The 15,484-nt window shown below is 51.6% G+C and overlaps 13 protein-coding genes across 13 annotated transcripts; all 13 read left to right on the plus strand.

The window, feature by feature from the left end:
• Window positions 1-68: 68 nt before the first annotated feature.
• TbgDal_I1800 (hypothetical protein, conserved) lies at window positions 69-3,143 on the plus strand (the record flags this gene model as incomplete). The annotated part of the gene is made up of 1 exon (XM_011773148.1): window positions 69-3,143. One exon carries the CDS (start codon window positions 69-71, stop codon window positions 3,141-3,143), a length of 3,075 nt encoding a protein of 1,024 aa, XP_011771450.1.
• Window positions 3,144-3,417: 274 nt separating this feature from the next.
• TbgDal_I1810 (N-acyl-L-amino acid amidohydrolase, putative) lies at window positions 3,418-4,626 on the plus strand (the record flags this gene model as incomplete). Its single annotated transcript, XM_011773149.1, has 1 exon — window positions 3,418-4,626. One exon carries the CDS (start codon window positions 3,418-3,420, stop codon window positions 4,624-4,626), a length of 1,209 nt encoding a protein of 402 aa, XP_011771451.1.
• Window positions 4,627-5,198: 572 nt separating this feature from the next.
• Window positions 5,199-6,317, plus strand: TbgDal_I1820 (hypothetical protein, conserved; the record flags this gene model as incomplete). Its single annotated transcript, XM_011773150.1, has 1 exon — window positions 5,199-6,317. One exon carries the CDS (start codon window positions 5,199-5,201, stop codon window positions 6,315-6,317), a length of 1,119 nt encoding a protein of 372 aa, XP_011771452.1.
• Window positions 6,318-6,412: 95 nt separating this feature from the next.
• TbgDal_I1830 (hypothetical proten, unlikely) lies at window positions 6,413-6,625 on the plus strand (the record flags this gene model as incomplete). The annotated part of the gene is made up of 1 exon (XM_011773151.1): window positions 6,413-6,625. One exon carries the CDS (start codon window positions 6,413-6,415, stop codon window positions 6,623-6,625), a length of 213 nt encoding a protein of 70 aa, XP_011771453.1.
• Window positions 6,626-6,687: 62 nt separating this feature from the next.
• On the plus strand, window positions 6,688-7,938 carry TbgDal_I1840 (REL2; the record flags this gene model as incomplete). Its single annotated transcript, XM_011773152.1, has 1 exon — window positions 6,688-7,938. One exon carries the CDS (start codon window positions 6,688-6,690, stop codon window positions 7,936-7,938), a length of 1,251 nt encoding a protein of 416 aa, XP_011771454.1.
• A 315-nt stretch (window positions 7,939-8,253) lies between these two features.
• TbgDal_I1850 (hypothetical protein, conserved) lies at window positions 8,254-9,066 on the plus strand (the record flags this gene model as incomplete). The annotated part of the gene is made up of 1 exon (XM_011773153.1): window positions 8,254-9,066. One exon carries the CDS (start codon window positions 8,254-8,256, stop codon window positions 9,064-9,066), a length of 813 nt encoding a protein of 270 aa, XP_011771455.1.
• Window positions 9,067-9,453: 387 nt separating this feature from the next.
• Window positions 9,454-11,133, plus strand: TbgDal_I1860 (hypothetical protein, conserved; the record flags this gene model as incomplete). Its single annotated transcript, XM_011773154.1, has 1 exon — window positions 9,454-11,133. The coding sequence occupies one exon, from the start codon at window positions 9,454-9,456 to the stop codon at window positions 11,131-11,133; it is 1,680 nt and encodes a 559-aa protein (XP_011771456.1).
• A 357-nt stretch (window positions 11,134-11,490) lies between these two features.
• On the plus strand, window positions 11,491-11,604 carry TbgDal_I1865 (hypothetical protein, unlikely; the record flags this gene model as incomplete). The annotated part of the gene is made up of 1 exon (XM_011773155.1): window positions 11,491-11,604. One exon carries the CDS (start codon window positions 11,491-11,493, stop codon window positions 11,602-11,604), a length of 114 nt encoding a protein of 37 aa, XP_011771457.1.
• An 18-nt stretch (window positions 11,605-11,622) lies between these two features.
• Window positions 11,623-12,864, plus strand: TbgDal_I1870 (hypothetical protein, conserved; the record flags this gene model as incomplete). The annotated part of the gene is made up of 1 exon (XM_011773156.1): window positions 11,623-12,864. One exon carries the CDS (start codon window positions 11,623-11,625, stop codon window positions 12,862-12,864), a length of 1,242 nt encoding a protein of 413 aa, XP_011771458.1.
• A 128-nt stretch (window positions 12,865-12,992) lies between these two features.
• On the plus strand, window positions 12,993-13,394 carry TbgDal_I1880 (hypothetical protein, unlikely; the record flags this gene model as incomplete). Its single annotated transcript, XM_011773157.1, has 1 exon — window positions 12,993-13,394. One exon carries the CDS (start codon window positions 12,993-12,995, stop codon window positions 13,392-13,394), a length of 402 nt encoding a protein of 133 aa, XP_011771459.1.
• A 34-nt stretch (window positions 13,395-13,428) lies between these two features.
• TbgDal_I1885 (hypothetical protein, unlikely) lies at window positions 13,429-13,581 on the plus strand (the record flags this gene model as incomplete). Its single annotated transcript, XM_011773158.1, has 1 exon — window positions 13,429-13,581. The coding sequence occupies one exon, from the start codon at window positions 13,429-13,431 to the stop codon at window positions 13,579-13,581; it is 153 nt and encodes a 50-aa protein (XP_011771460.1).
• Window positions 13,582-13,626: 45 nt separating this feature from the next.
• Window positions 13,627-13,896, plus strand: TbgDal_I1887 (hypothetical protein, unlikely; the record flags this gene model as incomplete). Its single annotated transcript, XM_011773159.1, has 1 exon — window positions 13,627-13,896. One exon carries the CDS (start codon window positions 13,627-13,629, stop codon window positions 13,894-13,896), a length of 270 nt encoding a protein of 89 aa, XP_011771461.1.
• Window positions 13,897-14,176: 280 nt separating this feature from the next.
• TbgDal_I1890 (soluble N-ethylmaleimide sensitive factor (NSF) attachment protein, putative) lies at window positions 14,177-15,022 on the plus strand (the record flags this gene model as incomplete). The annotated part of the gene is made up of 1 exon (XM_011773160.1): window positions 14,177-15,022. The coding sequence occupies one exon, from the start codon at window positions 14,177-14,179 to the stop codon at window positions 15,020-15,022; it is 846 nt and encodes a 281-aa protein (XP_011771462.1).
• Between the last annotated feature and the right edge of the window lie 462 nt (window positions 15,023-15,484).

The raw sequence follows: 15,484 nt of genomic DNA on the forward strand, positions 1-15,484 counted from the left end.
GTTCGTTGCACTTCGTTACGTCCCCTGTCCGCTGCCCATTAACGTTCCCCTTTCACACGTAGACTCTGATGTTAACCCCGACACGGCGGCTCCCGAAGGCGCTTTCCCCCTACGCCCAGGCGCTGAGGCACGTCGCTCTCAGGGGTGCCACCGCTTTTGGCCCGGGCGCAAAAGAGATGGAATTGGATATGCTCCGGAAGGGAACGCTGCCAGCCGACTACAGGCCACCTGTCCAAGGAAGGTGGGACGATACCATTGAGCGGTGGGCGTATGCCTGGCAGTTCCCAGCAGAAGAAGAGCAAGATGACATTACCAAATCGGTGGAACGCAATGCGTCAGGCATGCAAGCGCTATTGGAGATTGGAAACAAGTTGCTGCGCTCGCCGCCATCTCCAGAGCCCCTCTCTGGGAAAGCCTCCAAGTTGTATCCACCGGTTGGGGACATGTCGAGTGGAAATACCGCATTGCTTCCACCCAACCCCACCTACGATGTGCTGGAGCAGGACGTGTCGGAGCTGATGGCAGAAGACGCAGTGGTTGTGACTTCCCAGCCCCGTCTACGCGCAGAGGAACTCTCAGCGAAGTACAACGTTCCCATGGCTTACATCGATGACAGCTCAGAGGCCAGTAATGCGAGTAAAAGCCTTGCCCTCGTGATGGAGGATGTCGGTTTAGAATTTACAGAGGATGGTCTTACCGTAGTCATATCTGCCCTATCGAGGCAAGGGTACGGCACCATTGGTCGAGCTATTTTTGATTTTGCCTCCGCCATGGGGCTGGGGCCTTCTGCCGAGATGTACAGAGCATTAATGAAGTACGCCTCACGACGCGGAGATGTGAACGAATCCATGGCTCTCATTGAAGAAATGAAGGGAAATGGAATTACACCCCGCATCGGCAACTGGCACGAACTTATGTACACCTTCTACAAGGCAAAGGACTACCCTGCAGTGAGTCAAATAGTGGATAACATGAAAATGTATGCCAATATCGAACCCAATGAAGTCACGTTTGTACTTCAACTTAAAGCACTGGCCAAAGACAACTCCCAGTTGAACTCTCTCCCCGAGGCAATTCAGTTGTTTGATCAAATGGAAAATGTCTATGGCTTTATAGCGTCACGTCCCCATTATGATGCCATGATGTTTCATCTAAGTCAGAGTCCGCGACCGGAAATGAGGCTCCGGTGCGAGGAATTGGCCCACAAAATGGAGTTGATGGGGATTGTATGGAATGCCAACACATATCTTAACCTTATTCGCTCAGCCCAGGTAGTCGGTGATGTTGCGGCTGTTGAAAAGTACCTCAGTAGAATGCGCGAGGAGGGGATCCCAGCAAGCATCGGGCACCTAACATGGGCCGTTCAAGCGCACGTACAAAGCATGATACGGATAGATTACGATGCGCTGAAGGAAAAGGATGAAAGCCCCCTTCCTACTTGGCTCGAGCATCTTGAAACGTGTTTTGGTATCTACGAGCTAGTCGTCCGACGCGGATGGGTAATGCAGCTCCCCTTCGTGAACGCACTTCTTCGCCTAACCTGCCAAGCTACCATCCTTTCCATGGAGCGCACACCAGATGAAGCAGAGACCATCGGTAGGTTCGAGGAGCAAGCCAACAAAATTTGGAATCATACATTTGACGAATGGCAACTGCAAAAGGACGTCTACAGCTACGAATGTTACATTGCGCTTCTGGCACACCAGCAGCGCATCGATGAGGCTGAGAAACTTTTTCAAGAAATGATACTAAAGAAGGATCTGTCACCGTCTAGGAGAACATATCACTGTATGATCTTCATGCACCTGTCGTCGGGTGAGGAAGGAGGAACTGCGAGGGCCCTCAGATATCTGGAGGCAATGGAGCGCGCTGGTATCCAGGTTAGGCCATCCCTTTTGAAGAAAATCGTTCGGGTAAATAACGCTGCGGGGTACAAACGAGATATGAAGCGGCGTGCGCGGCGTATCATGCAGGCGAGGGAGGAATACCTTGCTAGGAAGGAAGAGGGCGTTAGCTTCGGGGAAGGAGGGAAGGAAGGAGCTTCGAATCAAAGGGCAGATGTTGACGCGGAGGGAAACTCCATCCTAGAGCCTCTCGCTGTTTCTCCCACTTCAACGCTAGCTTGGTGGGAAAAGTGGAAGCGGGAGACCGTGAGTAAGCACGAGCTGTTTACTGAGGAGGGAGCTGACGGCACTCCAAAGGGAGAAACGTTCGAAGAAAAAAATGAAGCTCTCCGGATGATGGGCATCACGTCCTCATTTCAAACGAAGGATCTCGTCCCGCAACCCGACAGACAGAAACTGCTGCCTCTCATCAGAAGGGAAGAGGGGGAAATCGCGGGTAGCCTTTGGGCAATGGATGGTGGTGAGTTGTCGTATCCGAAGGATGGGGGCGGCCCACAAGGTTGGGGTGTCCGGCTCTGGCGTGAGCGACAGCTTGTCAAGCGGGAATACCAGAAAGTTTTGGACGGATATCGTCCTGTTCCTCAGCTTTCAACACTTGGAAACTCTGTCCGAACGGCCGGTGACCAACTAGATATTGAGAGGAGTGGGGCACAGACGCCTGGGGAATTGTCTGATTATCGAAACTTTCCTGATAACCGCTTTGACGGAGGTCAGCTGAAACCCGAGTCAGAAGCAGCTCCAGCAGTTCCCTTTTCCGCAGAACTGGTCTGGCAAGGGGAAGCCAATGACAAGCTCTCGCCCTACAAGTCCGACGAGGAAATTGCCCTTGAAAACGACAACACTTTCTTTTCAAGCCTTTCCAAGGAAACGGAGGGAAAGCTAAGTATAGCGGTGAAGGCGATGCAAAACAAAGAGGAGAATTCTGTGGATGTTAGAGGAAAGGGGGTGACGAGACGATCTAAGTTTGATTACTTGGAAAAGTGGAGAGACATGTATCGGCACGGCACACTGGAGGTGCCTGAGGGGCCAACACTGAATTTTGGCCGCACGCCAGACGATCACAAGGAGACAATGGCAGCTTTGGTTCGCGGTTGGTATCAACGCAATAGGAAGGAGCCAGCATCCGAAGAAGAACTGAAGAGGTGGAGGGTCGATGAGCAGCGAAGCAGCGAAACATCGGCCTCGCGTGCGGCGCTCAAGAAGCGAAAGCAGGTACGAAGTCGTCACAGAAATAAATAGTAAAAGTGAAAGGAAACGGAAACGGAAACGGAGGGAAGGCACAGAGGATGCACCCAGAGGGGGGAAAAGAGTGCCTCTTTTTTGTGTTATGATCACCCGCCTTATCTGCCGAAACCGGCGTGATTTCTATCTGTTATTACCATTTAAGTGACACTTTTATGTAGCTGCATCAGTAAGCGTGGCGTGGTTACCGCCACTTGAACATGTTCGCTTCTTCCCACTTGGACTGTGGTCATTTTCTTCAGAAGTCTCAAAACCAACACTGCCCCCGAGCATGACGTTTATCAGCTCCCTAATACAGGCCGTGCAGCCAGAAGTGGTGCAATGGCGACGTCACATCCATGAAAATCCGTGCCTAAGCCATAAAGAGCAACAAACAGCAGATTATGTTGAATCCATTCTGGGAAGCATGCCCGCAAAGCTTGACATCAGGCGGCTGACACCTAGTAGTGTCGTCGCTGACCTCCGCGGTGGGGCGGGTGATGGACCTACGTACGCACTGCGCGCTGACATGGACGCCCTTCCGCTGCAGGAAGAAAGTGGGGAGCCCTTCAGCTCAAAGCTACCGGGCGTGATGCACGCGTGTGGTCATGACGCCCACACAGCCATTCTCCTTGGGGCTATCAAGGTCTTGTGTCATGTAAAAGACAAAATATGCGGCACTATTCGGTTTATCTTCCAGCATGCCGAGGAGGTTATTCCAAGTGGTGCAAAGCAACTTGTTCAGCTTGGTGTGCTGGACGGCGTTAAGATGATATTTGGGCTTGCCGTTGACGTTTCCAACCCACCGGGAACAGTGCTATGTAAGAGCGGTGTTTTAACAAGCGCATGCAACGACTTTGACATCGTGATTCAGGGGGCTAGCGGACATGCCTCACAGCCAGAATTGTGTATTGACCCCATCGTAATAGGCGCACAGGTGGTAATGAGCCTCCAGACAATTGTGTCAAGACGTATAGGGGCACTTACAACACCTGTGCTAAGTATAGCAACCTTTCAAGGCGGCAGGGGAGGCTACAACGTCATTCCCGACACGGTGCATCTACGTGGCACGCTGCGTTGCCTGGATAGTGGGGTGCAGAAGCGGGTTCCGGTCATGGTGGAGGAAATCGTGGCAGGAATTACCAGTGCCCACGGCGCTAAACACACGGTGAGCTGGTTAGAGCCCAATATCGTAACATATAATAACGAAGCCGCATACGACGTTGTGAAGCGGGTTGCAGAACACGTCGTTTCCGGTATAACCTTTGTCGAGCTCCCAACGGCAATGACGGGAGTAACGGACTTTGGTGAGTATGGTGCTGTGATACCTGGATGTCTGTTTCTTCTTGGTGCAGGGAATGAAACTAACAATTCAGTGAGCAATCATAACTACAGCTCTCGGTTTAGGCTGAATGAGAACGTCATGGTGGATGGAGTGAGGATGTTCGTTGGGCTGATGATGACTCTTGCTGTTCCAGACGCTCCTAGTCCAGGAACGTAACGGTGGAAAGGGAATTTTTTGATCCGTTGCTTCCTGCGCTTGAGGTGCCATGCCCTGTCATAGCTCATTCGCGGGTCGCCGGTCGGTTGCGTCTCCGTTAACATGCTTCTGTTTTTCTTTCTCTTATCACTTGGTGTATGTGCGGGCGTCGCCACTTTTCCCAACAACCTTAGCAGCGTTTACAGTGATACTGGGGAACGGACGGGTAGGTGAAACAGTGGGTGAGCAACACACTTTGTTTCGGAGCTACGCGGGTAAGCAATGAACAGGCGGGATACTCCTCGTTAAGTTCGGCCCAACAGCTCCACGTCTACCACTCCCTCTTTTCTCCGAGCACGTCCCCGCGCGTGTACATGTTTACCCACGCCTCACTTGCGTACGCACGTCGTATTATCAGTGATAATGTTTTATTGCTCTTGCTATAATTACGGTAACCTTCCACAAGACGGCGCTGCCGGACTTCCTGCGCTTACTTTCCCCCTCCCACGCTGTCCTTACGTAACCGAAAGTGAACTGCTCGTTTACCCCTTGAGGAATACAAACAAAAAAGAAAGGGAAACGGAAACGTGGGAATGCGGACGTTCCTGGCACCGACTTTCCCCCGATGGTGTGGACTTTTTGCCAAATCTCCCGTGCTCCTGATGTCCATTTCAGAGACCGGACTGCAATCGGCCTTCCGTCGTGCGTGCGCTGAAGAGGGCGTGGACTTCAGGGAGGGGTTGCCAGAGGATGTTCTTGCCGCCGTCATCGCTGCCCCTGGGCAGGTCACTGTGGAGGAGGCGCGAGCGCAGCTGAACTCTTCAACGTCATTTCGGGTTGATGCGGGTCTAGTGCACTTGACCGCGGATGGTGCGCGGGAACAAAGCCAAATGGAGACGATGCTGCTAAAATTAGCGACAAAGATCCCCCCAACCGGTGTGAGCGGGGCGCAGTTTCGGGCCATCCTTGAAGACGAAGCACCGCACTTTCAGCCGTCTGCGGTGGGTGCGCTTTCACTAAAAGAGGCGGTGCAACGCTACCCTCGCTTGTTTGATGTTGAGACAGACACTACAGGTAAGTGGTTTGTGCGACCGGCTGGTGTGGGAAAAGACGGTAGGGCGTCAGTGGGGAAGAATAGCGCACCAATTAGCATTATCAATTTCTGCAGTGAGAGGGCGTTGATGGGAAACCAGGCCGACTATGTTCCCCTCCATGTGGCTATGAGGGAGGAGAGCGTGGCAAGTGAGGGGGTGTTGAGAGACCTAGTGGATAGTGAGGAACTCAGCAAGCAACTGCAAATACGGTTCTCAGTGAGATTGCGACCCAAACGACCAGTAACGAACGCGTTTTGTTTTGTTGATGGTGATGAAATTGGTTTGGAGGCTGTAGATGCAATATGGAAGGAAATGAATTTGTCTGACAAGTCCACTCGTCTTGTGGCTCGGCAGCCAACCTCGCGTAAACACAACAGCAGTGACATTGTCGCCCCAGCGGACATGCCGACATACGCTGTTGTGGAGCGTAAGGCGCGGGAGTTGTCTCTCACACAGTCTGTTGTCCTTCAGGACGTTGTTTACATGTGTTCGTTGAGGCAATTTTCTCTTTATGCAGACCATATAGCTAAGTTGAATGCTTTTCCGGATGCAGATGTGTATGTTTGCTGTCCGAGTAAGGTGAAGCTTGTGGCTCAGAAACAGTTTGTTCCGCTGTAACCTTCCCTCCTTCTTGTCCTGAGAACGCGCGTAGCTGGGAGGGTTTCAGGCACTTCTTTATTTACAGGAAGAGCCTTCAAAAGGGCGGATGGGGCATGACCGGACATCAAGACGCGGAAAAGAGGAAGCCCAACCGCGGCACTGCCCCGTCTCGCGATCTTACACAGTTCTGCGCACATGCCGACTGCATTATTCTCATCCCCTCGTTGGGGGGCACTTTCCCTGTCCTCACTCCGTTAACTTCTGTAACAGCGGGAACTGCCGCTACCGTCGTTGTTCAACCCTCTGCTTCCCTTTGCTTCACCTAACTACGTCGTGATTAGTGTTTGTTGGGCGCCGGTGTGGTCAGGAGGGCGCCTCCTTGCTGAAGATGTTGCGTTGCCTCGGTGTACGTCACTTCCGGCGAACGCCGCTCCTTTTTGTCGGTGGGGACGGCAGCATTTTTGAGCGCTACACAGAAATCGACAACTCCAACGAGCGGCGGATTAATGCGCTGAAGGGATGCGGTATGTTTGAGGATGAGTGGATTGCCACTGAGAAGGTTCATGGAGCGAACTTCGGTATCTACTCCATTGAAGGTGAGAAAATGATCAGATACGCAAAGCGCAGTGGCATTATGCCTCCGAACGAGCACTTCTTTGGCTATCATATATTGATCCCCGAGTTGCAGCGATACGTAACTTCTATTCGTGAGATGTTGTGCGAGAAGCAGAAGAAGAAGCTACACGTTGTGCTCATTAATGGAGAGTTGTTTGGAGGAAAATATGACCACCCTAGCGTTCCAAAGACACGGAAAACGGTCATGGTGGCTGGTAAGCCGCGAACAATAAGCGCCGTGCAGACCGACTCTTTTCCCCAATATAGCCCAGATCTCCACTTTTACGCATTCGACATAAAGTACAAGGAGACAGAGGGTGGAGACTACACTACTCTCGTCTATGATGAAGCCATAGAGCTGTTTCAGCGCGTTCCCGGGCTCCTGTACGCGAGGGCGGTCATTCGAGGGCCAATGTCAAAAGTTGCTGCATTTGATGTGGAACGCTTTGTCACAACCATCCCCCCTCTTGTTGGTATGGGCAACTACCCACTGACGGGCAACTGGGCTGAGGGGCTTGTCGTGAAGCACTCGAGGCTGGGAATGGCGGGATTCGACCCCAAAGGTCCAACGGTGTTGAAGTTTAAATGCACAGCGTTTCAGGAGATATCCACAGACCGAGCACAAGGGCCTCGCGTAGATGAAATGAGGAACGTACGAAGAGACTCCATCAATCGCGCCGGTGTGCAATTGCCAGACTTAGAGAGTATTGTGCAAGATCCAATTCAACTCGAAGCTTCGAAACTACTCCTTAATCATGTGTGCGAGAATCGTCTCAAAAATGTGCTATCAAAGATCGGCACGGAGCCCTTCGAGAAGGAGGAAATGACACCAGACCAGTTGGCCACACTTCTTGCCAAAGACGCCATGAAAGACTTTCTAAAAGATACCGAACCCTCCATTGTAAATATACCGGTACTCATCCGCAAGGATCTGACTAGGTACGTTATATTTGAGTCCAGGCGGCTAGTCTGCTCACAGTGGAAGGACATTCTGAAGCGTCAGTCTCCTGACTTTAGCGAATGAAAAGATATGGCTCCCCAGAGAGCGTGGAAATAGTGCATGGCTGCGGAGAATTGGTGGTGGGAGGGAAGCAAAGAAAAAGAAAAGCACCTCTTGGCACGGTAAGCAGTAGCATTCTAAATCCCCCATGCCCCCCGTACGCACACGCACACCTTTGTATGCACGTCTGTATTTACTTATCCCCACATACGTGTTTAAAAACAGACGTGCACTTCTGTTCCTTGTTTACTCACCAATTATCATATAGGCTTTGAGGTACTCTCCAAAGGGCTAGCGCTGTGGTCAGACGAGACCAGAGCGGGGTGAGAAGGGGAGCAAATGCGCACGTTCAGTCGTACGGCGCGGATCACCTCGAGCGCGGCTTGCGTAGGTCGATTTGAGCACCAAGGAGTGTCGCGTGACGCGGTGCTTGCGCGGTGGAGCTTACAAGTGGTCAAACCTAACGCGATGAAGACTGGAGGCCTAATCGGCAAGGGCATGAAGTTTGCCTCCCCTCTCGGCCCCAGCGGTTGGGCGACGCGAAACAGTGGTACAGGTTCAACGGTGCTTGATGTAAACTGGGACTCGCGCGAGCGGATGGATTATTATGTGCACTACAGCGTACCCTCTACCTGGACGGTGGTGGAGCATGTGAGTGACAACAGTGTTGCAATTCAGAGCAAACCACCTGTTGGCGATAGTCCTGGAGCTGAAGGGCCAACTGTTCACGGGTTCTCTCTCAATTGCTTCGCCTATAAGCAAAAGGTCAAGGAGCCTGACTGTGAGAAGTTGCTGAGCCTGTTCTTACGTCGCTTCGACGCGTCTGTCTCAAACTCATTGGCTGTTTTATCGAAGGCATCAGGCCGGGGCAACGGCGCTATATGCGGCACTGCGAAACCCGAGCAAGACATTAGCGAAGTGTTGGCTAACAGACTAGAATGTGCGGTGGCTGAGGTTACGTTTACACCAGCTGTCGGGGAGCCACTAGCGCATGGTCTCTGCCGTGCTTTTTACAACTCGAACCGTAGATTTCATTATGTCGTTGTTGTTGCAGTACCGGAAGATGAGTTCACGTTGTCAAAAGATCTTCTCACCCATGCACTCCTCGCGGTTGTTGAGAGTCGAGTTGAGGCGGCGCCCAAAGGCACGTGAGTGCGCGGCACAAACGCATGCGAATGGCGGTCGTTCTGCCACGAAAGACGCTAAAAGCCTACGATTAAAAGCATGCGAATGGCACGCTTATCGACGAAACGGACGCGGTGGTGGAGTCACGCAACTCTCTTTGTCAGTGCTTTATAACGACGTTGTGTGGTAGGGGACGCCTATTACGGGCTGGGACCGTACAGGTATCACTCTTATAACATCTCATGGGTGCGTAAATTTCGCTCTCCCATTATATCATTTCCTCCTTCAGAGTATTGTATCATTGTTCTAGTGTGTCGTGCTCCTATAGGCAAAAAGGGGGGGAAGCATCGCGGCGCTGCGACCAGACATTCATCTACTGATCCCATACCTGCACATACAAAGTAAGGCTCAACCATGGAGGGAACGGAGTCCGGGACCGAACAAGCCAAAGGCTCCGTTCCGCTGCGCACGCACAGCAACGAAAATCTGCTAAAGTTTGACACGCACGACAAATACTCAACTGTAGCATCAGTAAAGAAAGCGATCATGCGCAGTCTTCCACCACCGAAGACGAACGTACCACCACAACCGCTGTTCACCGGTTTGTTGCGTATGGCAAAGAGCCCTAACACGCCCCTCTTGTTCCTAGCATTTGAGACTCCCGAGCACCGCGCGGCGGCAGCTGAAATGCTGAGCACAATGTCCTTCCGCGGGAGGAAGCCATGGCATGAAGTGCCCGTAACGCCACGAGACCTACAACTCACTTACAAAGGTGCCGGCCGCAAGCGAGAGCGGACAGAAGATGCAGAGGGCCGAAGTAAGGTGACTCAATGGGGAGGCTGCCCAATGGAAGAACAACTGCAACGCAAAAAAGAGCACTGCTTGCAAGTAATGAGAGCTATAACCCTCGGCGGGGGCACCGAGTATGAGAAACTCTTCACGGGAATTCACCCTAGCCCGCATCAGACAGGTTACCGAAATCACGTTCAGTTTACATTCGGCTTTACGGAAGCTGGAGAACCAACGATTGGGTTTTTGAAAGGTTCTGTAATTGATGGGATATACGCCGTTGAGTCTGTCTTGGAGAAAGATATTGAAACGGTAAATCCTCTTGCAAAGTTGGTGGCAGATGCGGTCATGACGGTCTATCACTTGTTCAAACCATTAGAGAAGGGTGGACTGGAGGTCTACGACAAAATCAAAGAGGAGGGTTTTTGGCGTCGCCTCCAGGTGAGGCATAATGTGCTCGGAGAGGTTATGGTGGATGCCGAAATGGATACTGAAAGTGTGGCGGAGGATATTGTGGCGAGTGTCAAAGCACAGCTCGTAGCTGCGTTGCAGGGCGAAACGTTGAGGAAGAAACTTTGCGCTGCGCATGGCAAAGATACGGCAAATATCGTGAGTGTGCAGTACCACCATGGGACAGGTATGAACCCTGCACCTCCTGAAGCTCCTCGGCACGTTCTCTTCGGGAGTGCAACACTTACTGAGCATCTCTTGGGGCTGCAGTTTGAACTTAGCCCCACATCCTTTTTTCAGGTGAACACAGCCGGGATGGAGCTGCTACTGCGCGAAACCGTGGCGGTAGCGGAGCTGACCCCCGAAACGACACTATTGGACCTCTGCTGTGGCACTGGAACGATTGGAATTGCCCTGGCCAAACACGTGAAACGGGTGATTGGTATTGAGCTTGTGGAATCGGCAGTGCGTGACGCCCGCCTGAATGCTGAGCGCAACGGCGTGAGGAATGCCACGTTCAACTGTGGCCGTGTAGAGCATCTCCTGCCCAGTGTTATTAGCCAGTTGAGTCCAGAAGATCGTATGGACATCGTGGCGATACTCGACCCACCGCGTGCGGGCGTGACGCCAACGGTGCTAAAGTGGATACGCGGAACCGCTACAATACGCCGTCTTGTGTATATCTCGTGTGAACAGAAAGCCCTACAGCGGGATTGCCCACCGCTAACGAAACCGGCGACGAAAGCCTACAGAGAATCTCCGTTTAACGTTGTGGCAGGATTTGCTATTGATATGTTCCCACATACACCACACGTCGAAATGGTGGCCGTCCTTTCCAGAAGTAATAGCTCATAGGACTTGAGCTCACACATACTACGGGAACTGTTGTTTTTCTTTTTTCCTTCCCCCGTGGGGAAAGAGCCGTCGCTTTCATATTATTATTTTTTTCGTCTTCAAGGGTAGGGCCGCGCCACCCCTTACCGCTGTTCCCGTCCTACTCGTTTAACCGTCGAGCACTCATTGCATATTTTCTTTTCATAATAACGGTGTAATGTAAGAAGGGAAATCGAATGTTGCCCAGAGGTGGGCAGCGACGGGCATCCCTTGCGGAAACAAAACTTTGGTCTCCCTTTCTCCATACACCATACCATCATCTGCATCACAATCCTCCACGCATACGGTTTACCCCCACTTCCCCGTCCTCTCGCTCCTATGATGCGCTTATGTCTGTGCCTCGTTAGTGCGGCCACGACTAGAGAAGGAAAGGAAAGACATCTGCGTCGGCTATCTCACGTTATCACCACCGCCCTCCTTCCCCACCAGTAGAAAGCGTTGAAAAGAGCGATGTCTGCGTGGGCCTCTGGAGATACACTAGAGAGGTTGAAGCTAAAGCCCGAAACTGCTCCTAGCAACAGGGGTAACGGTCGGCAGGCGTCCGCTGACGCCACGAGCAGCACCTCAGTTAAGGCAACTAGTAATGCGGATGCCGAAGGTGTTGTGCAAGCCTCCATGGCTGCAACAATAGCCTCCACCAATAAAAACAAAAACAAGAAAGCATTGGAAGGCAAGGTATCGAAAAAGAATGCCCCTAAAAACACAGCCCACACTGCGGATGAAAAACAGCCACCCACACAGGAACAGACACCATCGTCCTCTGGGGGTGCGAAGCGGAACGAGCCAAAGAAAGGGGCGTCTGACTCCCGTGACTGTCCCGTTACACTTCCAAGCGACGTAGCAGAGCTTGTAGTGAATGCATTCACATTCATTGGCACCGTGCAAGCACTGAGGGCGGGAACAAGTACGGATGGAAGGGAGTCGATGCTCTCTGCGGCGGTTAGGGCACCAGAGTTCGTGCCACAACGCAGGGATTACGCCGTGCAGAACGCCACGTCGGGCAGCGACACCCAACATGTGGGCGAGCTTGCCAGTAACGCCTACCCGATGCATCATCACCACCACCATCACCACTATCAGCTGCACCAACAACAAAAGCAACCGCAGCACACGCCGCTGGTATCGACCTCGCGGGTGCAACAACAGGAACAACCACCGTGGGCACCCTACTACAATGACCAGCAGCACCGACAGCATCACAACGTGCACCACCATCGCCATCAGCAGCAGCAACAACAGCTAGCGTACGGTCAACCCGACTGCACGACGGGAAAGATGTACCACGATGCATACAGCCCTGTAGACTACGATATGAATCTTTGTGCTGCACCTCCGTACTCGCGCATGTACAGCGGGTATCCCGGAATGTGCATGGGCGCCAACATGCTCCCCAACATGAGCGGTTACGGTGGACTTGCCCTCCGCCGACCTTTACCGTACTTTCCACAGCAACAGAATCAAGTGACTGCCTACAAGTCAACCCATGTTGGCCAACAGCAGCCGTGGATGCGCAATGACAGTGGTCCGTCTAATGCTAGGAAAGGAAGTGGTGCGGGTCAATGGTATCCGGGGGGACAAGCCGGCTTTAACGATGCCTTGAGTGTGTGGAATCAGCAGCGGAACGCCGGAAACTGGGCAAGGCAGGCGGAGCAAAGTGGGCCAGCGGGAGCGCACACATCTTCCGCACCATGAGAAACGCCTCGATATAATAATAACTTAAAATACAAAAGGAAACGAAAAACAATGGATGAATATAAGTGGGGAAACAATAAAGTAGCGGAAGAGTCTAAGGAGAAAGAGAAGAAACGAGCAGGGTGAGAATGGGGGGAAAAGAGATAAATAAAACGGGTAGAGAAAAGAAGTGTTGGGAGTACCATCGCAGGAGTTTTTCAAAAGAAAAAAGGGAGCAAAAAGTAATTTGTGTTGATTTACACGTGGTGGTTTCCTTTCTTCTGTACCTGTCCTGTTCTTTTCTTCCCCATTTTAACTTTTTCACCCCTATTTGTTCATTCCTTTCGCCGACGCCAAAAGTTGTTGGACGTAACAAATATCTTCCCCTCCCCCCCCCCTTCCTCTTCACCTCTCACCCCCCCCCCCCAATCCCTTGTTCGCTACTTCTCTTATTGGTGATCTTCTTACGGTATATTTTATGTATTTGTGTCACGAGTGGTGGTGAAACTGGGGTGGGGAAGGAAAGAGTGGTTCTAGGTCGATTGTTGTGATAGGGATGATTAAATAAATAAAAGGAGGGTATGAATGAAGGAGCGGAAAAGGTTTGGAGGCAGGAACTCTTGTTTGTTTATGGGTGTTAATTGTTACCTTCAGTGTCCAAGCATGCAACTAGTGAAGGTAGGGAAAGGAGTGGAGGAAAGTAAGGGGAAAAAACTTGGGGTTATTTTTCCATTATGAGCTAAGAAATGGTGATGGAAGATTGAATACCCAAAGATAGGTAACATGAGAAAGAAACAGGTTTCACACGCTCATACACCCCTTCATTTCGTTTGCTTCTCCATCTTCGGCTTGCCTGCCAGCACACCCCCCCCCACACACACACACACACAAGCCCGTCATTTGGGTCTCGCTTACTCGCAAACGCTCGCTTCCTCAACCTACGCGTACATACATATATATTTATACATATACGACACGTGTTTGTGTTTGATGTGGTTCACATCCTTGCACTCGTCTTCTTTCGTACACCCATCATTGATTACCCTCTTTTAAAGGGGAGAGTGGGTGTTGAAGGAATTGGGCTAATAAAACTTGTTGCAATGCCTGTGCGTATGTGTTTGTACACGTGCACACAGCTTCGTAAATCTCCCCCTCGCCACCCCCTGCTGGAGTGTGTCTTTAGGTCTCCAAGGAGAAAAAATAATCCTTCTTACTTGCATTCCCGTAGTAAACGGACCCAGTCAAAGGGGTACGCAGAATTAGGAACCACGGCGTTTCCGGCGTATAACGACAGCAGTTGATACAGAAACGCAAGCAGCACAACACCACCTTCATGTCTGCTGAGTCCATATACCGCGATGCGGAGAAGAAGCTCAAGAAGTGGTTCTTCGTGGACTACGATGAAGCGATGGAATTGTTTGAAAAAGCCGCTGGCCGTTTCAAAGCGGAGAGAAACTACAGCCGTGCCGGCGATGCCTTCATGAAGGCACATGACTGCGCTATGAGATCTAAGAACCCCGTTGCCGCCGGACGCTTCTGTTCGGAAGCGGTGGTTATGTACCAAAAGACCGACAGAACCAAAGCCGCGGCGCTGCTAGACATGGCCGTGCGTACGCAGATTGACAACAACAAGCTGCGTGAGGCGGCTAAACTGGAGAAGGATTACGCCGACGCGATTTACGAAGACGGGCACGGGATGGAAGCCATCACTCACTACGAAAAGGCGCGGCGGTACTTCGACGCGGAGGATTACAAATCTCAGGTGAAGAACTGTGACGTCGCCATAGCAAATATATACGGTGAGAATGATATGTTTGACAAGGCCCTAGCACTGTTTGAGCGACTCGGCAACACAAGTGCGAGTGGTCCGCTACGCCACGAAGCGAAAGAATTCTATATGCGGGCCATGCTCTGCCGTCTTGCTTCAATTGGAGAGGACAACCGAGAGGTAGGCTCTGCAGAGGCAGCGGAAGCGCTCAGCGCGTACATGAAGCGAGACCCGTACTTGAAGAATACACGGGAGGCGGAGTCTTTGCAGAAACTTTTGGAGGCAGTAGAAGAGTCGAACGAAGAAAAGTTTGAGGATGCCGTTTCACTTCTTCAAGAACTCCGCATGCTAGACGAATGGAAAACGCACGTGCTTCTTGTTGTGAAGAACAAAATGAGTAGTCTGTTGTAGGGTGGAGTTCCACCCCTTGAAGTTGTGAGGAAGTATGGAAGGGGTCGATAGCAGGGGGACGGGCACCTCTTTTGCCATAGCCTTCTCAACAACTTCACTGGCACACCATTTTTCGACAGAGTATTATTTTACAGTTGGCATTGCTACTTTTCTCTCCGTTTTTTTTTCCTGGCGGTAATCACGCCTTTTCGCTCTGCCCCGCCCCCCCCCCTCCTCTGAAAACTGCTTGTAACGCCGCCGTCCCGTGTCTTCAGCAGGAAGTACGAGTTAGCTCAAGCCTCAGGAAGAGCTAGTTTTTTACTTTATACACCCAACTTACCACAACCAGGGAGAAAAAAACTAAAAGGACAAATGTGGTAGATCGTCTTATTCCAGTGATGCGTGAAATAACCTTTCGATCCATCCTATTTACACTTGAGCTCCCACCATTGTATTGTATCTTCCCAACCCCCTTCGCATGAT

The sequence above is a fragment of the Trypanosoma brucei genome, chromosome 1, assembly GCF_000210295.1.
Source record: "Trypanosoma brucei gambiense DAL972 chromosome 1, complete sequence".
Lineage (NCBI taxonomy): Eukaryota > Euglenozoa > Kinetoplastea > Trypanosomatida > Trypanosomatidae > Trypanosoma > Trypanosoma brucei.